This window comes from Theropithecus gelada, chromosome 7b, assembly GCF_003255815.1.
Source record: "Theropithecus gelada isolate Dixy chromosome 7b, Tgel_1.0, whole genome shotgun sequence".
Taxonomy (NCBI): domain Eukaryota; kingdom Metazoa; phylum Chordata; class Mammalia; order Primates; family Cercopithecidae; genus Theropithecus; species Theropithecus gelada.
Genome location: NC_037675.1, coordinates 3,794,952 through 3,819,955, shown reverse-complemented (window position 1 = coordinate 3,819,955; position 25,004 = coordinate 3,794,952). Strand labels below are relative to the sequence as shown.

Genomic DNA, 25,004 nt, shown 5'->3' with positions numbered 1-25,004 from the left:
ACAGATGGTTTCATTTTGGACCATGGTGAGTCCATGCAATGAAAAACAATGAGATAGAAAGAGCCTGCACCACCCACTCTAGACTTTTTCAGGAAAGAAAAAATGCAATGCTTAACCTTCTCAAGACCACAGCAATGTATTTGAGGTTTCTGTCAGCCACAGCAAAACCTAATCCTAATTATGATCTTTCAATCCCACTTTCCAGTGAGAACTATTACTAATCATTTATTCTTTCATGACCCCATCTGTATGCAGAGGCAATATTCCCAATACTACCTCTCCCCAAGTGAAATAAAATGTTTCTTTCTCGTACCACAAGTTTATTAAGAAAGTGGGTATATTTTTGTACTTAAAACTCTTCTTTCATTTTTGTCTATAACTGTACCACATTGTAGCTTTATAATCACCAACCCAGTCTTTTTCATTCGTTTGTCTTAGTATTTTTGTTTTTGTATTTTCTTGGACCTTTTAACATATGTACTTTTTAAAATAAACTTTTTTGAAGTTCCCAGGGGGGAAAAAAACTTGTTGAATTTTGAATGAACTCTTTTATGTTAGAAAAAAACTAAATACAATTTGACATTTTTGTAAGATTGAATCTTCTTATCCAAAATTAGGTATATCTTGTCTCTTAAATATATATACATTTATTTATATATAATAAAAATATACTAATTATGTGCTACTAATTATATATATTATCATAATTATATATAAATATATAATCCATAAATATATACATTTTCTGAGACAGGGTCTGTCTCTGTCACCCAGGCTGGTGTGCAGTGTTGTGATCCTAGCTCACTATAACCTTGAACCCCTGGGGCTCTAGCAGCTCTTCCCCTCAGCCTCCTGAGTAATTAGGACTACAGGCACATGCCACTATGCCTGGCTAATTTTCTAAACTATTTTGTAGAGATGGGATCTCACTATATTGCCCAGGCTGATCTCAAACTCCTGCCTTCAAGCAATCCTTTTGCCTTGGCCTCCCAAGTCACTGAGCTGGCATATATTTATCTTCTCTTATATGTCTTTTTAAAATATCTCTTAGTAAAGCTTTATCGTTTTCTTCATTTAAGTGTTTCACTTGTCAAGTTGATCCCTGATTATTTTATGATGTCTGCTGTTATTAAATGGATTTGAATTGCATCTTTAACTTTTTCAATATATTTTCAAACCTATACATAATTTAGTTTTATTACTGACCACCTGACCAAATTGTCTTTTTCTCTCTAGTAGTCTCATTAGTTAATTCTCTTAGGTTTCCTAGATGTAAAATCACATCATATTCAAATAATAATCATTTGTCCTCCTGTTATTTTGCATAAAACTTAGCAGTTCTTTGACTCAAATGAGAGGGGCTCCAAATATGACACCTTGTGTTCTTCCTTAGTTATCTATATCCCAACACCTCTGTCGCCAATTTTGGAAATATCACTAAGGTTTTTGCAGAATTTCATTTACCCACCTTCCTTACCATTTCACATTCCTTTTTGAACACGGGGCCTCTTATCTTCTCTCCTTAAAATTCACAATTCCCCCTCCACGAAGAAAAACAATTACTAAGTAATGACTTTCACCCTATGCCTTTAAACCAGGCCACTCCCCATATATGACCTGTGCAAAATAAAAGTAACCCCTGGGTCTCCCTGCCACATTCTCTGCAGATTCCCTGGACTTCATGCTGCCTCCTGAGCTTTATTTATCTCCCTGCCCCTGTGCTATTCCAGTTCTTCACTTTTTTGCCTTATCTCCCATTGGCAGGTCTGTTCTCTCTTGTGGATTACATGACATGTATGGTTTTGCCAACTTTTCACTCTTATTTCCTTCTCCTGGACATAGTCTGCTCCCATCCTTTGCTTCTTGCCATCCTTCCAACCTTATCAAGCCCTAGCCTGCCAACTTTCAGGTCTATGCCATCCCCCATGCAGGAGAAGCTCAACGTAAGAGATGTTTGTTTCATGGAACAGCAGAAGACCACGATGGCCATGCACAGCATGAGATTCAGGGAGCAGGTAGACTTCTGACCAAAGAAACCCAAACAAGTCCCTGAGGAAAGCCCATGGAAGAACTGACCTCTGGTTGGTGGGATACAACTCCACTGTGATCACATCCAGAGCATTCCAGGCCGCAATGCTTGTCCCACAAAACAGGCACTGCCAGCCAATCATCGCAGACTCGCTGTTGCCAAAAAACAGGAAGAAGCAGCAGACTGCAGAGATTAACATGGAGCCACCTGCAGAGGGAGTTCAAGGTCAAAAAGAAACATGAGGCCTGTGTCTTGCACACGGCTATCACTCACAGTTCTCGTCCCATCTCCCACCCTCACTGGTACACCTGAAGCCAAGGCTGCCTGAAGTATTAGGTTCATCCTCCACACAGAGACAGCACAGCTGGAACCCTCCCATGGCACCCCAGCCATGGCATTAGAGCCCTCTGCATGGGCCGGATCACCAGACTTAGGAAGGCTTCTGAAGTCACCACACTAAGGTGCTGCCCAGCTCAGAATGACGGGCCAGGGCAGATAGGGGCATTTGTAGAGAATCTATTATGTACCAGACATTGTTCTAGGTGCTTGAGCTACATCAGTATCAGTCAAAAAACAAAAACAAAACCTCAGACTTGATTTGAAACCAGGATGTCAAAGAGATCTGTGCCTCTTCGCAATAGTCACAATAGTCAAAATATGGAGTCAACCTAAGTGGCCGTCAACAGATGAGTGGATAAAGAAAATGTGGTTTACGTACACAATGGGATACTATTCAGACATTAAAAAGAAAGGAATTCTGGCAGTCACAGTGGCTTACGCCTGTAATCCCAGCACTTCAGGAGGCCAAAGTGGGTGGATCACTTGAGGTCAGGAGTTCGAGACCAGCCTGACCAACATGGTGAAACCCTGTCTCTACGAAAAATACAAAAAGTGGCCAGACTTGGTGGTGCACACCTGTAATCCCAGCTACTTGGGAGGCTGAGGCACCAGAATTATTTGAAGCAGGGAGGCAGAGGTTGCAGTGAGCTGAGATGGCACCACTGCACTCCAACCTGGTGACAGAGCAAGACGCTATCAAAAAAAGAAGAAAAAAAAAAGGAAAGAAGGAGGGAGGGAGGGAAGGAAGGAAGGAAGGAAGGAAAGAAGGAAAGAAGGAAGGAAGGAATGAAGGAAGGGAGAGAGAGGAAGGTAGGAAAAGAAAAGAAAAGAGAAAGGAATTCTGCCATTTATGACAACATGGATGAACCTGGAAGGCAGGATGCTAGATACAGTCCATGGGTTAAGCCAGGCACAGAAACATCTGCATCGTCTCACTTTTCGAGATCTCTACATAGCATGGTGACTACGGTTACTAACAATGTATTGTATATTTCAAAACTGCTGAGAGTAAATTTCAAATATTCTCACCACAAAACATATATAGGTGTGGTGATGGATATGTTAATTAGCTTGACTTAATCATTGCACATCGTATATATGCATCAAAATATCACATTGTACCCCATAAAAATACACAATTGTAATTTATCCATTGAAAATAAAAACATAATTTAAAAAAATCCATTCTCATGGAGCTTATAACCTGGTGAGAATACACCTGTACATGATGGGCTACTGAAGGGAAACCTGAAGAAAGGCGGTGCTATTCTGCATTTACCCGAATCCCCACCCCAGAGATCTGACCTGCCCTTTTCAGGCCTACTCTATACTCTGTACTCTATACATGTGCTCTGTGAACAATACCCTCTACCCACTAACCCCATGGACTTTCTTATCAGTTGGGAGGGGAAAGTAGCTGGAGTACCTCTTCCCAACTCCTCCCCTGGGGTAGAAGGCCTTTTCTGGCAATGGCTGCAACCCTCCAAGACCCCAGTTCCTCCCAGGTAGCTCTTGTTCCATGGTTCCAGCCCCCACAGAGCTCTGTGAGTGCAACTGCCCCCACTTGTTCTCATAGCCATAGAGGTGGTAACTGCTTCTCATTTTTGCTAGTGTCTGGGTGCCTCACCTACCTTATTTGTTTCCACAACCCTGCCCACACCTCTAAAAGCCCTATGAGCAAGGTTTCCTTACTAGAACTATCTGGGGTCAATCCCTTTTCCCCTCCAGGAATCTAAGTATGCAGTCCATGAGGTTAGCGTCGCAGGGCTCCCAGCAGAGTGGAGAAGTGCAGCTCAGATCTCTGGGGTGGGGATGGGAGTGAACAGAAAATGAGCAGCACAGCCCTTATAGAGCTAATAGGAGATCCCATCCAAAGAAGACTGTCAAATGCTGCCCACCTCCAGTAAGTTCAGCCCGGAGGAACTTGGTATGCAAGCTCCAAGTCCAAGGTGGATGCAGAGCATGGCAAAACAGCTTGCAGCCCAGGAAAGTGACTGGAGATGAGGCGGAAATAGGGTGAACAGAAAGGGAAGGAAGCAGGTCTCAAACAACCAATAGGGACACAGTGCCCCACCAGGTACCAGGACCCTGCGGGAGGAAGGTATTCCAGTTGGCAAGAAGCCAGAGGCCGACCTGGCCTCAATAAGAAATGCCTCCCCAGGGATGGGCCTCAGCCCAGAGTGTCACCCTCAGACCTGGGGCTGCAAGACTAGTGCCAATCCTTGCTGATGAACTAGGAAATGATAACTGCCCAACTGGATCCTGCCCACTCTAGGAAGCGGTAGGGCTGTGAGCAGGTGCCTGGTAACCTTTTTCCAAAAGCTAGGAGAGAACTAGAACAGCAGAAACTGGCATGCCTAGGACCCTGAGTGCTCTGTGGACAATACCCTCTACATCCATACATCCCTCAGAGGGGCCAGCCACGGGGCTTGGCTTACAGTAAATGCTGGCAAACATTTCATAACCACAAAACATGATCATGTGACAAATCAGCTAATACTCAGGGAGGCCTTCCCTGATCCTTCAACTCTGTTAGGTGTTCCTGCTATAAGTCCCCAGGGCCCAGTGTACTTCCACTTCTATAATTCTTATTCCTCTTGTAATTGGGAGGCCTGGGTGCAAATGCCGGCTTACATACTACCTGTGTGACCATGAGTGAGTTGCTTCACCATTCTGTGAGCTGTTTCACTGTCCCCATCTCTAAAATGTTGATTAAATTAGTGCCTACCTCATAAGGTTATCATGAGGGTTCAATGCGTTAGTATTGAACACATGTTCAACATTAATAATATTCAATAATAATAAGCATGTCATAGTGTTGAGGTAAATGAAATTTCTAGTTGAAGTCTGCCTCTCCCAACAGATCATTTGCGCCATAAGCACAGGGATATTGTCTGTTTCAATTACTGATGCATTCCCATTGCCTCCCACCCAGCCTTGAGAGAATAAGTACTGTATAAATAAATGTTACTGAATGAATAAATGAGTGGGTAACAGCCTAATCAGGAAAACTTCTACTCCACTGATAACAAGAAATGACTTGCACACTACCAAGAGCCCAGCAGATTAAGCAGAACAAAAATGTGCTTGCAGATTTTCTAGCGGGGTTGATCTGAGAGCTGGGGATAGGGCTATTTCAAAGTGGTTCCGCCACATCCCATATCCCAGTGAAATAGGTATTAATTGAGCACCTCATCTTTACCATGCACTGCCAATATCACAGTCGACCCACTGCACGTCAGGCCTTTTACTAAAGACAGAAGGGTAGAGAGACAAAGAAGGCCCTGTCTGAGCTCTTAACAAGCTGGCCTCTAGCTCAGAAACAAAACAGAGACATTCACAAGAGAGTAGGCTATAAAGAATGAGTAAATATTAGTTGTAGATCTCTCATTGGAGAGCATGCCTTTATTTAGCATTATAGGAATTGTTTTGATCTGTGATGTATTCACTATAAGAAGGGCTTCAGCGGTGAGGGAAAGGACGTCTGCTGTCTCACCATTCCGCCTGCCCCTGTGCCCAGCCACACCGCCCCCCCTCCACTTCCATGAGGGAGCATGTGGCAGGTCATTAGGTGGTGGGACGTTCTCGTCGACATGGGTACCCACCCCATCCTTATAACCCTGCCTCCCCCAAAACTTCCTCAGCTGCTTCATGAACAGACCAGAAACTCCACTGGTAAACTCTGGGACTCATAAGGCTGGTGACAAATGGCAGAAGTGTCACATGTCTGCTCTCATACCCCTATCTCATTGAGGCAAGCAGAGGTATTATTTTAACAATGGAAATGGAAGCTCAAAGAAGTTGACTTGGGTCAACACATAAAGCTAATCTTGGCAGAGATGGAGCCACCTGACTCCCAGCCAAAATTTTTTTTAAGATGACAACCTGTAGTGTCTTCTGCTGAAAGCTTGGTGTTTGGAGCTAACCTAGGAAAGAGGCCATCTTCATCTGTTCTAGTCAGTTCAGTGGCATTGCTGAGTGTCAGCTCTACTGCAGGCACTGTGCTGGACACAGGGGTCACGGAAATGAGTGAGCCATTGTCCCTTCCTCCACAGGGCCTCAGGACTAACCAGGCACTCCCTCTAAGAGAGGAGAGCATGAAGTCTGCTGTGCCTAAGAGATGACTCCACCCTCACCACGAGATTAAAAAGCTGAAGTCACAAGCACTTCTCATGCTCACCACGCTGAATATGCATGCTACTATTTATAATAGTGATATTCAGTATGAGCCAAATGCCAGGAAAAGAATTCCTTTCCATGAAGACCCGATCAATTCCTCTTCTCCAACAAAATGGCTTTATGATTTATTTTGTTTCCTTTTGCATGTTGCTGCTAGGAATCTTCATAATAACTTTCCTAATCAACGACCTCCCTAAGGCAGGTCCCTAATGGCATGTTTATTAATAACATGTTGTCCACTTCCCCACCCCTGGCCTTGACTAATATTCTAATGTACATTTTCCCTGGTCCTCAATGTGTACATTTTGCTTCTTGTTTACCATTCATAGCGTGTGTTTCTGTAATGAATTGCTGCAAGTCCCGATGGAATGAGGCAAGGTATACATGAATATAGCTACCATTTTTGAGAACCTACAATGTGCCAAGTATTACAGGCACCTTATGTTCAATTCTCACAAAACCCTATCAGCTAGATGTGGAAATCGTTCTCTTATAAATAAGGAAACTGAGGCCCAGAGAAGTAAAGGAACACATTCAAGGTCAAACAGCCTTTCGGTGAGGTCTTCAACATGGCTCTGTCCAACTCCAAAGCCTAAAGTGGTATTGCTATTAAATAATAAAAGTAATACAGTTTACCTTCAAACATCAAACCATCATCCAGGACCATTTTATATATTTTTCTGACAATAATCTGATGAAGAGGCAGGGTGGATATTATTACTACCCTTATTGAAGTGCTAATAGATTAAATGACTGTCACAGAATTTCTCTGTCAGGAAATGAACAAAAATCCCTCGCCTAGACCAAAGAGTCTTGACTATTTCCAAGGAGCTCTGGAGTTTTCTATAGGCACGCATCCTTGGCTCTATAGCTCCATGTGCGATCTTACTTGTTGGGTTTATTGTGCAATAATTACTTAATAAAAGGGAAAATTTCCCTGTTTTAATACACTTGAAAGTCACTACCCCAGCGTGTTGGAGCCCAGAAGTGACCCTGCTGACAACTCACCAATCATCTTGAGCCTTCCGATTCTATCCATGAGCAGGGCAGAAATGATGTTTCCGGGTAAGACAGACAGGCTGCCCAGGAAGCTGACGAGGTAAATCAGGAAGTCATTATCTTGCTCCAAGTCCATGTGGCAGCCCTCCTTCTGCTCCAGAAAGGTGGAGTTGATAAACCGACAGTTGATGAACTTATGCTCGTAGAGGTCTAGGGAGAGAAGGAAACCTTCGGTTCATGTAAGTGCAAGGGAGCTGGAGAGAGAAAGGCAGAGGCAGGGATGACGTCTGCCCCCTCCCGTAGGCAGGCTGTGGTAGCCTTTGCCAGTCAGACAGCCTCAAAGTCAAGGTAATATGTGGTCAGGTCATCAAGGTATGGATGAATAGAGAAACTTTCAAAAATGTAATGACCTGTTCAAGTTCCTAAAAGCAAGGGGGAATTAAACTAACACTGAGAGACTTAAAAATGCATCCTCTCAGCCAGGTGTAGTGGCTCACATCTGTAATACAAGCACTTTAGGAGGCTGAGGTAGGAGGATCACTCGAGCTCAGGAGTTCAGGACCAGCCTGGGCAACACAGTGAGATCTTATCTCTACAAAAAATAAACAAATAAATAAATGTTTCTTTTAAATTAGCTAGGTGGGGTGGTATGTGCCTGTAGTCCCAGATACTCTGGCACCTGAGGCAGGAGGATCACTTGAGCCCATGAGGTCAAGGCTACATTGAGCCATGGTCATGCCACTGTACTCCAGCCTGGGTAAAAGAGGGAGACCTTATCTTAAAAAGAAAAAAAAAAAAAAACCAACTCTCCAGCTGGATAACAGTCTGTTTGTACTAATCAGGTGACACTGAGACACTGAGGACCATGACAGCTAGGCCTCTCCTTGGAGGCTACCTGGCATAGGGAAGCAGAACACAAGAGAGTTGGTTCCAGATGGAGCCAGTCACTCCAGAGCCCCTGCTGTAGTCTGTGCCAAAACCTGAACATTCCTAAAAAATAAAAGCCATTTGCATTGGAACCAGTTTGCAAGTCTTCTAACACCTTCTAAGATCAGCTGTTCTGACAGAGGAAGTCCTAAACAGGCTCCCCAGAAACCTGGGTTTGAGGAACTGGCCCTGCTGTTGACCCTCTTTAACCTCCCTGAGGCTCTACCTAAAATACCTACAAAATTGGAAGAGTACACCTGATCATCTCCACTGCTTCTCCCAGCTCTGACATTTCCTGACTACATGTGTTTGCAAGAATCTCCATGATCAGAGTATTCAAATGAGGAGGCATCATTCAAACTTGAAATCATAAAACGATATGCCAGTTTTTAATGACACTTAATAAACTTCTGGAACTCATCATTGTTTCAAGATCAGTCTAAAAGGAAATTCAGGAAGGTAAGTGCCAGAATGAATTATTAAGAGAGTCCAGAATATTTAGAGGCCACATATTGAAGCTCTTGAGGCTGATATCATAGAGGAAAAAGATGTTCTTATATAAACTATCCCTTGCTGCTGATGCCAAAAATAAAGCATAGATCTGGACATAATGCAAGTAGTTCTGTGGAAAGATTGCAGGTTTTAGAGCCAAATCATTGAGGAATGAATCCAAATTCCCTCCACTTGCTAACCATGGCCTTGAGCAAGTTGCTTAAGTCTTGATTTCCTTAACTTGGCTTCCTTAGCTATACAAGAAGGATAAAAAAAATAGTACATTTCTCCATTGAGACAATGTAGGTAAAGCCCCCTGATGAAGCTCAGTTGGTTTCCTTATACCCCATCTTCACTTGGTATGTTATTAATTTATGATGAGGGTAGTAAAAGTAACAAGAAGTGGTGAAGTGGTAGAATTTTGTGACTTTTTAAATTACAGAAATCTGGAATAGTATGATTTTAAAATAGTCTTCGTATTTCACTTTATGCACAAAATGTGAACAGATGTAATTTTCCCTTTTCATTTATTATTGTGAGAACATGAGTCTTGCATTTTGCAAGTTTCAAATTATGCAAGGTCTTCAAGAATGCATGCATTCCCTGCATAAAATGCAGCCCTCCTGGAATGCTAGTTGTTATTTGTGTCATCCTTCATTCGTACCAAAGACCCTTCGTGTACAGCATCAGCCTCACTGAGATGAGGATATTTGGCTAGAACTTTTGTTTCCATTTCATTTGTGATAAAACTGAGACACAGATACATTAAATGCCTTAGCAAAGGCTGTGCACCTAATTTGTGCCGTGCCTGGGGCTAAAATCCATTTCCCCACCAAGGCTTGGCATTTGTATCTATGAATACTTTCCTACTCCTGAAGTTTATGCCTGAGCATTTTGATTCTTGGACAACACTAGTTGTCTCTTGTTACAGTCTATTCAGTCTGTTAATCTTCTTACCTACCTGTGTTATAAAAGATGGTTGATTCAATGGTACAATTTTTGAAGTAGGTATCTGTTGATGTTACATCTTCAAAATAGCACTCGTCAAAGAATGTGTCCTCAAAGAGTACATGTTTAAAGTACATTCTTGTGAACCTGTGGGAAGAAGTTGACCTCTGAGTGATTCATCTGAGAAGAAAAGAGACTTAAGACCAAAATGGAAAACACAGCAAGGCAGAAAAAGGAGATCTGCAAGCAAAAGGTGCCAGAGCATTATTTTCAACCCAGAACTTCCCCACTTCTTAGCTGTTTGTTTATTAGTGGGGAAGGGCTTCAGGACCTGGAAGCCAGTGTCTAGTGTAGGTGCATACGGAGTGCTATGCACCAACCTGGTGGTTTTCAAAGGCAGGTCCACGGACCTTCTGAGTCAGAATCACAGAAATGTGAAATAGTGTGAAATTTAAATATTGATAACATCTCACTTTCTGAGATACTTTTAAAACAAGCAGGTCCCTGGACTGGTCCTAGAAGTTCTGGAAGCCATAGAATTGTGACGGTCTGAGAATCTTTATTTTTTTTAAATTTTCCCAACAAAAATGTGAGGAAATAGGTACTTTCATTCATACTATTGGTAGAATATAATCCATGCAGCCTCTTTGGGGAGCAGTTTTGCAAAATTTGAAATGCACATTCTCTTTGACCTAGGAATACTACCTCTAGGAATTTATCCTACACATAATTGTCCATGTATTCAAAGAGATACATTCACTGATCTTCACTGCAACACTGCTTGTAACAACAATGGATTACTACCTACATACATATGTAATAGATGCCATATAACGGAATATCACGTAGCCATCGTAGTAAATGAGGTAGATCTATATGTGTTAATATGGAATAATCTTTAAGATATATTGTTAAGTTAAAAAACAAAGATGCAACATAGAGTTTATAACACGGGCTCATTCAGGTAAGAAAGGGCATGGACACATATGCTTCCAAATATATCTGGAGAGCTACACAAGAAACTGATAGAAATGGTTGTTTCCAGGGAGGTACAATGGAAGTGAGGAATAATACACTTAATTTTCACTTTATGCCAAGTGTATGTATTATTTGTTCACTTCTTTTTAAACAGTTAATAAGACAGTAAGGCACCTAGATGATTATGAGGTGCAGCCTCATGTGGGAGTCACTGCACCTCTCTAACTCCTGCATATTTAATAGGAAAGAACAATGCAACATTTAAAAATATATTTCACATACATTACCATCTTTCTCTGTTGGCTATATTTAACAAGCTTGGTCAAACTTTTAGGCTGGAAATCCTTAAATATGTCTTCATTTGTAAGTAATTATAACACATTCTTTCATTTTTCTATTCATTCACTTACATACTTAGTCTTCTGCAAACACTGAGCATGGTACTAGGTGCTACGAGTATAGAGAGGAAAGACAAGGTCCCTGCTCTCCAGTCTAATTGGAAAAAAGTGCAAGCAAATAGGCAACTACAATACAGTGGAAATCGCCATGACAGAGATAGCACAGGGTGCTGGTGGCCATTGTTCCTTTTCAAAAGGGCCACCAAATAATTCACTCCATGACTACCTACAATGGTCAGTGACCCTTATCCTTCATGCTCTATCGTGTCCTGCTCAGAACCCTAACCTAGAGCTGCCAATCGTTAGCTTCTGCTAAAAGACTGCACACAGCAAGACGTCCTGGGCAAGTGTTCACCAAAAGCAGGACCCCAGACCACTTGCATCAGAATAAACTTGAGGTTATTATTAAAGATGTCATTTCCTAAATTCCAGCCTATGCCTCTTGAACCAGAGTCACCAATGGCCGAGACCAGATTATTATACTTAAAGAAATTTGATAATCATTGGTCTAGAAAACCAAACTATTTTGATAAATTTTTCTTAGGGCCAAATTTGCTACAGACTTAAATAGGGGCCTCCAAAAGCTATCACTAAATTATTCAGGTTTCCATAAGAAAACTAACTGGTAAGTCTTTTGTTACAAGAAGATGCCTCTGATGTCAAAATGTATAAGCTAGACGTGTTTACTTAAGAGAGCTATTCCTGGAGACTGTTGCAGGCCTTTGCATTTCTTAATATATGCTTCTCTTTAATATAGTAATAGGCTGCTGATGTAGCCTTGGGTGATATTTTAATATTCTTCCCAGGGTGGCTGAGAAGGCAGAGCCGTAAATCATAAATGGGTCTGACGCAGGCAGCCCTTAAAATGTCTCTCCAAGTGAGTTAGAAAAAGCCAGAGCTATAAGGGAAGAGATAAAAGGAGAAAGGGCCAACACGTATTTTATGACTCTTTACATAAATCATCTCCCCCAATCTCCAATCTATATACTGACCTAGCCCACCCAAGATTCTTCGTTCAGGAGAGTTCAAAAGATGAAAGAAATGTTAGCAACAGTACTTTGTAAGCTTTTCCTTTAAGGCAACAGAAGCCATTGGCAATCCAAGGTCTATGACAAAAGTGTCATTACATACGCTTTGTTTCAGTTGCTTCAGGCCCAGTGGTTAGACCAGCAAGTGATTTAAGCTACACCAAAGTCACATTCAACATGTGTTAGGCTTGAGGGCATCACCCTAAAGAAATTCAGTCTAATTAAACAGATAAACAAGAAAACCAGCCCTGAAAATTTAGTGTGATGATTATCAAGATAAAGGTATGCTATAAAACCACTTCTAAGGGGACGCTTGTGATCCAGTTGGGTAAAGTATGAGGTGACTTACCCTGAAGGAAGAATGAAAGCTCTCTAAGCAAAGATAAGGACATGTATTCCAGACACAGGGAAAAGCATGTGCAGACACAGATGCATGTCATATATACTCTTCAATTGCCTTTTTTGAAAGCAGAGAATTCTCTGTCACATAAATTACATCATCATTTAAGGAGAAAACAAATAAAGGCTATGGCTCCCCAAAGTTCACACACAATAAGCTCTCTAGCCACCATGAAATGAAATATAGTTCTTAAGAACAGGAATCGGCCGGGCGCGGTGGCTCAAGCCTGTAATCCCAGCACTTTGGGAGGCCGAGTCGGGCGGATCACGAGGTCAGGAGATCGAGACCATCCTGGCTAACACGGTGAAACCCCGTCTCTACTAAAAAATACAAAAAACTAGCCGGGCGAGATGGCGAGCGCCTGTAGTCCCAGCTACTCGGGAGGCTGAGGCCGGAGAATGGCGTAAACCCAGGAGGCGGAGCTTGCAGTGAGCTGAGATCCGGCCACTGCACTCCAGCCTGGGCGACAGAGCGAGACTCCGTCTCAAAAAAAAAAAAAACCAGGAATCCCGGTCTCTCACATATTATCTTAGATCAGGTCCTAATCTGAGGTAAATCAAAAGACAAATAAGATGATCACTTCAGAAAATATGTACTTGGGCCTAATTTGCTTAAAGAGAAGAGGAAACAAATTCTTTCCTGAATACTCTGTGTAACTTCTCACATTCTCCAGGTGTAGGGGTCAGGGCTTCACCTAACCTGTGATGCCACTCTCCAAAACAATGAAGAGTCTAACTTTCAGAACTTAACCACCATTAGCCCTCAAACAACTTTCTTCTCCTCTCTAAGCCTGCATTTCTTAAAAAAATCTATAAAATAGGGATGTTGAGAAGATGGCTCTTTTTGCAGCTCTAGCATGGTTCCATAAACCAGGAGTACTTTTATGTGTGTAGCACCAAGAAAGAAATAAAAGAGTGAACTTAGGAGATGGCCATCTTACTTCCTCAAATATTGAAATATTATTGCATGAAGAATCAGAAAATGTTCACGATGGGAAATCCTGGTGCCAATGTCAATCAAATAGTGTAAGGACATACATTCTTGTGCCTCAGTGAGTCTGGCAGTAAAATTCAACTTCCTCTCTCTTTTTTTTCATACACTCAAAGATACCTGAGTGGTGAAATCACTGTACCTCATTCTGTCTCCTTTACAAAGATCCTAGCACATTTACTGCCTTTAGGAACAATAACTGAAGCATAAAACATAGAACAAAAAGGGAAATAATAAAGATAAAAACATTAAATTAGCAAGAGAAAAACAGTAAAACAAATTCATATATAAATATAGTTAGAAACATCCCAAGTCAAACAGTAGTTTAACCATGCCAAAATCTGGAAACAATTCAAAGATCCCTTCAACTGATAAACGGATAAACAAAATACAGTAATACTTTCAAATCATGGAATACTACTCCACAATAAAAATAAACTACTAAAAATGCAATAACATGGATAAATCCCAAATGCATTATGCTAAGTCAAAGAAGCAAATTCAAAAGGCTTCCTATTGTATAATTCCATGTAAGTAACATAAAGAAGATCATTGGCTGCCAAGGACTGGGGATGGAGAAAGGGCTGACCACAAAATGGCATGGGGAAATCCAGGAGGTAATGGAATTGTCCTGTATCTTGCTTGTGGTGGTGGTTACATGGCAGCACTCCTTTGTCAAAACTCACAGGGCTATATACTAAAATGGGTAAATTTACTGTACATAAATTATTCCTCAATAAAAAAGGAAGTTTCAAAAAGTTTCTAAGGTAACCATAACTAAAACAAAATCCAAACCAAGCTCAACTACTGCCTAGATTTTCTTAATCTCCCCACATACTGTTACGGCCTAGCAAAAGAGGTGTATACATTTTTTAGTCCCTACTGTCATACAAAACATCTGAATTGCAACCCAACATTACAGGACACACAAAGAAGCAAGAATAAAACAACATCATATCAAGACATAATCATTTAAAAAATAATACTCAGTTGGGAGGCCAAGGCGGGTGGATCACCTGAGGTCGGGAGTTGGAGACTAGCCTGATCAACATGGAGAAATCCCATCTCTACTAAAAATACAAAAAATTAGGTGGGCATGGTAGCGCATGCCTGTAATCCCAGTTACTCAGCAGGCTGAGGCAGGAGAATCGCTTGAACCTGGGAGGCAGAGGTTGCGGTGAGCTGAGATCATGCCAGGGCACTCCAGCCTGGGCAACAAGAGCAAAATGTCACCTCAACAAATCATCATCATAATAATACTCAGATATAATATAAATACTGGAACTATCAGGCAGGGAATTTAACATAATTAACATATTAAAGCCTTAAAGTAAAAAATAGATAGCATGCAAGAGCAGTTGAGGAATTCCAGCAAAAAGATGCAAGCTATAAGATTCAGACAGAAATGCTAGAATTGTTTTATATAATGCAACACATATTAAGAAGGTCTTTAATGGACTCATTATTAGGCTCATTGTGGCAAAAACAAAGGATTACTGGAATTATAGATAACTCAAAAAATATTACCAAAATTGAAATATAAACAGAAAAATAAGGGAAGAAACAGAGAAAATCATCTAAGAGCTATGGGAAAATATTAAACAATCTAACATAGGTGCAATTGGAATTCAAGAAAGATAAGAGAAAGAAGAAGTATTTGGAAAGACAAAGGCAAAGGATTTTCCCGAAGTAGTGAAACGAATCAAATCATAAGTTCATAAAATGTATAGAACCTCAGTAGAGGAAATCCCAAGAAGAAGGAAGAGAAGAAAGATGAGGAGGTGGTGGTACACCTAAGCACATGATGTTCAAATAGCTGAATATCAAATATAGAGGGAAAATCTTGAAGCAAAAGAAAAAAAAATCATGTTACATACAAAAAATAAATAAATAAAGGTAAGAATACAGCAGACTTCTCATCAGAAAGTATGCAAGCCAAAAGACAACAGGGTGAAAGCTTTAAATTTCTGAATGGAAAACAAAAACAAAAACAAAAAAACTGTCGACCCAGATTTTATACCCCGCAAAAATATTTTCAAAATTGCAGAAGCAGCAGATCTTGCAGACAAACAAATACTGAGAAAATGTATTACCATCATAATTTCACTACAAGGAATAATAAAGGGAAGTTTCTCAGGCATAAGAAATACAATACCTATCTACATTTGAAACTTGGATGTTCACAAAAAGATGAAGATCTCTAGAACTGGTTAAATACATTTTTCTTTCTTTTTTTTTTTTTGGAGACAGAGTCTCACTCTGTCACCCAGGCTGGAGTAAAGTGGTGGTATCTCAGCTCACTGCACCTTCACCTCCCAGGTTCAAGAAATTCTCCTGCCTCAGCCTCCCACACAGCTGGGACCACAAGCGTACAACAGCATACCTGGCTAATTTTTTGTATTTTTAGTAGAGACAAGGTTTTACCATGTTGCCTAGGCTGGTCTCAAACTCCTGAGTTCAGGCATTCCACCCAGCTTAGCCTCCCAAAGTGCTAGGATTACAGGTGTGAGTCACTGTGTCCAGCCTATTTTTCTCTTATTTTTAATCATTCTAAAAGATAGTTCATTGGGTAAAGCAAAAATAGTAGCAACATATCATGTGTTTATAGCATATGTAAAAGAAGTACGTATGACAACAATCACATAAAACAGGAGAGAAGAAATGAGTGTTCTGTTAAAAGGCTGTTACACTAAAACTGAAGTAATAGAATAACACTTGAAGGCACATTATGATTAATTAAAGATGTATATTGTAAGCTCTAAGGCACCACTAAATTTTTACAAAGAGGAATAAGTAATAAACCAATAGTGAAGGTAAAATGGAATTGTGAAAATTATCTGAAAGAGGGTAGGAAAAAAGAAAAAAAAAAAAAAACATGCAAAACAAATAGAAAATAGCCAGCAAGCACTATTCACAATAGCAAAGACTTGGAACCAACCCAAATGTCCATCAGTGACAGACTGGATCAAGAAAATGTGGCACATATACACAATGGAATACTATGCAGCCATAAAAAGGATGAGTTCATGTCCTTTGTAGGGACATGGATGCAGGTGGAAACCATCATTCTCAGCAAATTATCACAAGAACAGAAAACCAAACACTGCATGTTCTCACTCATAGGTGGGAATTGAGTAATGAGAACACTTGGACACAGGGAAGGGGAACATCATGCACTGGGGCCTGTTGTGGGGTGGGAGGAGCGGGGAGGGATAGCATTAGGAGATATACCTAATGTAAATGACGAGTTAATGGGTGCAGCACACCAACATGGCACATGTATACATATGTAACAAACCTGCACGTTCTGTACATGTACCCTAGAACATAAAATATAACATATATATATAAAGCTTAATAAAAAAAAAAAAGTAGCCAGCAAGATGATAGGCTGTAATTCAACCATATAAGTAATTACAGTAAGTATAAATGTTCTATACACATGAATTTAAAATAGAGAGAGTCAGTTTAGGTGGAGAAAGGAAGACCTAACTGTATATTAATTATAAGAAATTCACTTAATTACAAAAATATACATAGATTGAAAGCACAAAATTGGAAAAAGTTACACAAACACTGATCAGAAAGATGCTGGAGATTTAAATAATATCAGATAGTAAATTTACAACAAAGATTACTATCAGGGATTAAGGGTACATTACATAAGGGCAAAGGTTTCAATTCACCAGTAACATATAATGGTTATAAATATATATACAACTAACAACAACAAAAACAAAATCCTAACACATTTTGATTTCTAAGAATAAATATCATACAGACTGCATCATCTGGTAATAGCACAAGTATATATAAATTATCAATATTTAACAGTGTTTTGACACTTAAAATGCACTTCTAAATAACAGGTGAGCTGAAGAGTGAATATTAATGGAAATTGTATTCATACAAAAAAGAAGGACTTATAAATAATTACAGATCCAACAGATTTTAAATATCCTAAGAAAATACAATGAATACTTTTATGCTGATAAATTGTAAAACTTTTAAAATATAATTTTTCAAAAGAAGAACTACCACACCTGAGTATACAAATACCATTACAAAATGAATTGGTCATCTAAATGTATTGTCTCCATAGATGGCAGGCTCACTTGGTTATAGAGGCTGGTTTACCAAACCTTCAAAAAATTAACAATCCCTATCTTATATAATTTCCTTTAAGGAAAAGAAAAAGAGGACATAACAATGATACCAAAGTTGAACAAGAACAGTATAAGCTAAATATACACCGTATACTACTGGTGAGAGTTCAAATTAATGCAATCCCTTTGGAGAACGATGTTTCTAGCCTTTCACCCAGCAATTCCTCTTCTAGGTACATAGCCTAGAAAAATTCTTTCCTGACAATACTTTTTGCAACTTTATTTGTAATAGCAAGAAAAATTTATTAACTACTTAAATATCCTTCAAAAGGAGAACAGATGAATACATTATGAAATATGTATATAAAAATTTGAATTAAATGAAATTGAGTTATGTAGCCATCTCCCCCAACACAGAGTATTCTCAAAATCGTAATTCTACACAAAAAAGCAAGTTGCATAATTTATAATAATTATATATCTACACATGTAATATAGTATGCTTTTATCTAAATTTCGAAATATTCAAAAGACTGCTGTACAATGCTTATGATACATAAGTATATGAATGTAAAGCATCAAACTTATGACAATGGTGATCATGACCTCTGGGGAGGGAGAAGAATATTATCAAAAAGAGTAATACAGTGAGTAATGCTTAATCAATTTTGACATCTGAAGTAAACGTAGTTTATGATTTTATAAAGCTAGGTGCTCTGAATGGGGCTGCTTATATTCTCTATTCTTTGCATATTTGAAATGTTTTATAATGAAAAAAAGAGAAAAAGGAGTCAAAGAACTAGTTATTTGCAGATGATACGATTATATAACAAGAGAAAAACAGAACTATCAGGGAGGTCAGAGACAAAATAAACATCCAAAACTCAATAAGAGTCTTATTTATTTGCTACAACACGTGCACATGTTTGACAGGGGAAAAGCAATCCAATTTTCAGCAGCCAAAGTACAAACTACCCAGGAAGACGCCCCACAAGAATTATGCAGGACCTGGAGTAAGCTACAAAACTTGGCTGATAAATTTTATTAACTCTGAAATATGATATACATTCTACATCAATATTATCACATTCTGATGTGGAATCCTAGGCTTAGACAGGTCACAGATTTGCCTAGGATGGCTCAGCTTGTTACTAAACAATCAAAGCCAGAACCCAGCCTTGGCAACTTTCTGGGATCAAGAAACCAGAAGCTGCATTGACCTGGCCCACCACTGGCATCTTCAAGGAGCTTTACTGTACTGAAATTTAGTCCCACTGCAATTGAAGAATATTCTTATTTAGAGCCAGGCGTGGTGGCTCATGACTGTAATTCCAACACTTTGGGAGGCCGAGGGGGGCAGATCATTTGAGGTCAGGAGTTTGAGACCAGCCTGGCAAACATAGCGAAACCCCATCTCTACTAAAAGTACAAGTATTAGCCAGGCATGGTGGCAGGCACCTGTAATCCCAGCTACTTGGAAGGCTGAGGCAGCAGAATCGCTTGAACCTGGGAGGCAGAGGTTGTAGTGAGCTTAGATCATGCCAATGCACTCCAGACTGGGAGACACAGTGAGACTCCACCAAAAAAAAAAAAAAAGACGAATATGCTTATTTATTCCCCCTCCCCAAAGGAGCCTTGGCGTATAACATTTCAGTGTGATGCATGACAGCAACTTCTGTTCTGATGTGTGTGTGTATGTGCTTTCTTCCTCTCTCTGCTCTTCCTGCCCCCTGCTATCCTACTGGCCTCATTTTAGAGCTAAATCTTGTGAACTTCATTTTCATTCTGAGCTCTTCACCTCTGACCTTTACTAAGAACTCAAGAGAGCTTTTCTCTCATCCTTCATTGGCAAATCATCTGAGTGAGCAGTTACACATTCTTACATGAGTAAGAACACAGCATCAGCTTTGAGGAACTGCCAGGAGAAAGACATTCCTTCCGGGTCACAACCTATCACAGACAGAAATCAGGCACCTCTCCCTGATGTGCAGAAAAGTTTAAATAAAATAACACCCTCCCGCTCCTAACCCTCACAGAAGAAAGCCCTACCAAGCAGAAATGTCTTCCCAGGAAGAGAAGGTAAGTTAGTTAATTAATTAGTTAGTTAACACATATTCTGGGTAGAAAATCTATCCTGTTTTTAGCTAACAATAAAGGAAGCCTGGCCTGACATTTCAGCTCAGGGTTTAAAACATGAACTTATTCTTTTGCCTTTCTTGCACTTTCCAAAAACTCACAGGTTTTGAAGTCAAAGCTTCATGGGTACTCAGAGACCCCAGATCCCAAACAAAGGCACTAGAAGGCTGCAGATGATGCTTCGGGAGCGGACCAAAACTACCCTTGGCACTTTTGTTCCTTCCTGGGGGCAAAGGGATTGGTTTTACTGCAGGATGAAACTGAAGTTTCAACAGAATTTCCTTTGTCAACAATGTCCGTGGGTGAAGTCTTTTTAAAGCCCTTAACACAAAATAATTTTCCACCATATGTGATACCCAACAAAATAATTTCCATCGAAACCTTCAATCAGCCAAGTACGAATAAAGTCAAAGGAGGAGTACTGGTAAGGATGGGAGAAATGCCCCCAAGAAAGCTAAAGAACACGTGTGTATCCTTGGAGGCCTCAGAAGAGGGTTGGGGTTTTCAAAAATGAGGTGTTTTCCAGTTTACGACCAGCAGATGGCAGAATAACTCAAGAAAAGAAGCCAGGCTCCTTTCGTTCCTTAGATCACTTTCAAAGGTTCCTAATCAGTCAAGGGGAAAAATATCCTTTTCACTCAAACAAGTTGCTGCGGAGGGAGTAGGGGAATTATGGGCTTCAAATAATAGTGGGTATAGGTTTAGTGTCGGTTAGTTAAAAAACATATACCATATGACGAAAGTTACAATGAAGTCATTACAACTTTTGAAGAAATTTATATTTTCATAATCATGCAAAAGCATCTGTGCACATTTGAAGCATAGAAACATGGTAGAAAATGTGTGAAGACAATCCACTCCGAGACAATCCTTGGCACACTTATACATTCCCAGACCTTGGCAATAACATTGGCTGCTACAGTTACCATTATTAGCATTATCACTGTCACTACTATCAACATTATGACTCATATCACAACGATGTATCTGCTAAACATTGGGAACTTCAGAAATGAGGTCTCCTTAAAATAATTCATCTCTGCAGGGAATGGTGTCACCCCGTTGGGTTGGGGGGGCATCTAGTCATTCATAATGTCCCTCGGGGGTCCTGAATCCACAAGATTCATTACCCATCATCCACAGGATTCACCATCCACCCACCATCCGCAAGATTCACCATCCACCCACCATCCGCAAGATTCACCATCCACATATCATCCGCAAGATTCCCTGTCCACCCGTCACCCGCAGGATTCACCGTCCACCCGTCATCCACAGGATTCACCGTCCACCCGTCACCCGCAGGATTCACCGTCCACCCGTCACCCGCAGGATTCACCGTCCACCCGTCATCCGCGGGATTCACCGTCCACCCGTCATCCGCGGGATTCAACACTGCTTTCTTCAGCCCCTGTTTCTTCCTCACTCCCCCTCAGCAGTTTGCTGAAAGCCTGGAGAAGCTGAGCAAAGTTAAAAGGACAGAGTGGATCAAAAGTCTCCACTTTCTGCCTAGCTAAGTGTCAGAACTGCAAAACTTGCTTGTTACAAATCACAAGGACTCCGCGTTGTGTTGACTTTAATGCAGAAAGTATCATGTAAAACTGCGCCTCTGTAGGAATGAAGAGTTTCCTAATGAGAAAATATTTGTAGTTGTCAAGAGTACAAGATCTGGGGTCCCAATATGTGGGTCGGGAGATAGGTATTTCTGTGAATATCAGCTGTGTGATTTTGAGCAAGATACTTAACCTCTCTAAGCTCCTGTTCCCCACTTGCAAAAGAGAAAGCATATTTCTTGTTCCCTGGAGTTCTGTGAGATAATCTACATAAAGCACTTAAGGCAGCACCTGGTACACAGCAATGCTCATTAACGCTGGCTGCTATAGTGCCTATCATTGGCATTATTATCATTGTCACTGCTACCATTAGTATTATTTGTATCAAAATAATGTATCATTAAACACTGGGAACTTCAGAAATGAGGTCTCCTTTAGGGAATTCATCTCTGCAGGGAATGGTGTGACCCCATGGGTGACATCTAGTCATCCATAGTGTTCCTTGGTTTTCAATATTTCCAAAGTATCCTAATAAAGCAAGGGTGACATTTCTTCCTTGGCAATGTCAACACAAGACCTCCTGACATACTAAAGAGCTCAGACAATGAAACATCTTGGGGGAACTGCCTTCCACCACCACGAGCATTGGAGCCGCCATCCCTGAAGTGGTCACTCTGGGCAGAGGATAATGACTCTGAACTGTCTCTGCAGGGGACGTATGGACGCATGGGTATATGAGTATGGAGATGTCTGTACTGGGCTTCAGCATTTTAAAAAAAATCTGAAAATCTGAACCCACGTCAATGATACTTGGTCCTAAAACTTCCTTCCCAAAGGTCTGATATTGGTAGAAATAACATTCTCCTTTTTATTGCACACTTTCTCACCTTAAATAACAGGGAGCCTTTGCTACAGTCTAGCCTGTGAGAACAATACAGAATAAACTTAAAGAGGTATCCTTCCTGGGCTTCACCCAGCCATTCCTTTCCTAAAGTGGCCAGGAGTCACTACAGGTAGAGACTTTACTGAGACACCAGATGCATATGTGGGTGCAGACAGGGGGAGACAGAACATTCACCAGAGGTGAGAATTCGTGGCGTTAATTAATTTTGTATTGAAGTGGTAAATATGGGGCAGTTAATGTGACTGACATTGAACTATCTGTGCCATGGTATTTCAGGTGCCACTGCATAGCCCATGGCCACCCACTTACTTACCATTCACAACCTGATGAGCTTGCTAAGTACAGTTCAAGAAGGGAAACAGCAGAGGGGTAAATGCTCAGTTTAATGAATAATGTGGCCTTGGGGAAGCATGGTTAAGGTCCTGCCCTGATCCATCTTGAGGGTTGCAGAGGAAAGTTTCAAAGAGGCATCCCTAAAGCACAACAGCGTGGATGACCCATCTCATTTGTCCCAGGACCAGGAGGAGGAGAAGTAACATGAATTGAGGAAGTAGCCCCACAAAGATGTGAACAGGAATTTTCTAATCCTCCACTGATTTTTTTTTCCTCTAAAAAACACTCCTGGCCGGGCGCGGTGGCTCAAGCCTGTAATCCCAGCACTTTGGGAGGCCGAGGCGGGTGGATCACGAGGTCAGGAGATCGAGACTATCCTGGCTAACATGGTGAAACCCCGTCTCTACTAAAAATACAAAAAACTAGCTGGGCGTGGTGGTGGGCGCCTGTAGTCCCAGCTACTTGGGAGGCTGAGGCGGGAGAATGGCGTGAACCCGGGAGGCGGAGCTTGCAGTGAGCCCAGATCACGCCACTGCACTCCAGCCTGGGAGACACAGCGAGACTCCATCTCAAAAAAAAAAAAAACACTCCTGGCTGACCATGGACCATACTGATCAACCCTCCAAAGTAATATTAGGTGAAAGAATTACAACAGGGCTCTATTAGTCCTGGCATGGAAAAGCTTCTAAGGTCAAATTAAAAGCTCAACACCCGGGCTTTGGACTAGTTCAGGAATCTTAGCAGTAAGAGCCCTAGGCCCTTTCTCTGGGCAGCCACTCTTAATGAGACATCACTTTCTGCTAATTTCCATTAAAGGTTCAAGTTCTTGGAAAAATGGCCCAACTGACCGTCCTAAGTCAAATGTCTCCATCCTTGCATGAAACAGCTCTCGCCAGGAGATCAGGGTATCGAGGAGCCAGCACAATACAGACACAGCCACCAGGGGAGCTATGGAGTCTCTGGCAGCCATGACAAGTTGTGATGCCTACACCAGCCTTGGCGCTCATTCCCGGCCATATTTCATTCTTATCTTCCCTCTGGCTCCCTCCCAAAAACAGTCCCCACAACTGTCACCCTGATGTGAGGGAAGCCTGTGCTCACTCACTTACTTATCATTCACAAGTTTCCCATGTTGGTGGATCTGATTTTCCATCGTGAAGTTGATTGTGGCGCCGTACACATGCTCACCAAAAAATACCTTCATTTTAGACTTGTATTCTTCATCTTGAAAATAGCGGATCATATCAGGAAACCAAACTGTCAGTCCATAGTAACTGGAGTGGAGAAGGGAGAAGGTTGGAGCAACAACAAGATTAATTCTTTCATGATCAGGGTCTACATTCTTGACTTGATGTAGATCAAACTCATTGAAAATACATTAATTTGGTTCATTATTAGAAAAACTGATAATATAAGTCCTCGTATTAATAGATACAAGAGGAAAAATATGACCACCTCCATAAATGCTGAAAAGGCATTTGATTTAAAAGAAATTTTTTCCTGATAAAAACACCAATAGATTAGGGATTGGTGGACACCTCCTTAACACATCAAATATACATGTCTCAGACAGAATCTTAGTGAATAGGGAAACGCTAAAGACATCCCCACTGGCTGATGCGGTGGCTCATGCCTGTAATCCCAGCACTTTGGGATGGTGAGGAAGGCAGTTCACTTGAGGTCAGGAGTTCGAGACCATCCTGGCCAACATGGCAAAACCGCATCTCTACTAAAAATACAAAAATTATCCAGGTGTGGTGGTGCATGCCTGTAGTCCCAAATGTGTAAAGGAGGCCACTGACACACGGAATTACGAAATTTAAGTAAGACAGAACTTACCTTAATGCCATGGCAAACCAAACCACGGCCAGAATCAGTGTATTCATTCTGTAGGGCCCCATCACACAGTACAAGGCATTATCCCAGACCTACAACCCATATCAGAGAAGGATTGTTAAAGAAAGCAATGTGTGACTTTGTTTCTCCCACAATCAAAGAGCTCATTACTCAGATTTTCTAATAAATTGCCTAGGAACCCATGAAGAGAATGGGCACCCCACTGTCTCCTAAAGGCAGCAAATCTCTCCAAATAACAAGGAAAGCTTCTTCTCTTCTTACTGGCTGGCCTCATACTCTAACAGTCCAATAGGATTTTCCCTGGGAACACAATATTCCGTGAATGTGATTGAAAGCACACTGAGTTAGGACTTCAAGGCACGGAGTAACCTGGACTACTGAGTTCTACGCCCTGCCTGTGGGCAAGGG

The 25,004-nt window shown here is 41.0% G+C and overlaps 1 protein-coding gene across 3 annotated transcripts in view; it reads right to left on the bottom strand.

The window, feature by feature from the left end:
• SV2B (synaptic vesicle glycoprotein 2B) overlaps window positions 1-25,004 on the bottom strand; it is a 181,846-nt gene that overhangs the window by 3,679 nt on the left and 153,163 nt on the right. For all 3 annotated transcript variants that reach the window (XM_025391791.1, XM_025391793.1, XM_025391792.1), the window contains 5 exons: window positions 24,579-24,667; window positions 23,849-24,013; window positions 9,927-10,060; window positions 7,556-7,756; window positions 2,077-2,236 (listed from right to left, as the gene is read on the bottom strand). In XM_025391791.1, coding sequence (XP_025247576.1) covers window positions 2,077-2,236; window positions 7,556-7,756; window positions 9,927-10,060; window positions 23,849-24,013; window positions 24,579-24,667 — 749 coding nt within the window. The remainder of the gene's footprint in view (window positions 1-2,076; window positions 2,237-7,555; window positions 7,757-9,926; window positions 10,061-23,848; window positions 24,014-24,578; window positions 24,668-25,004) is intronic.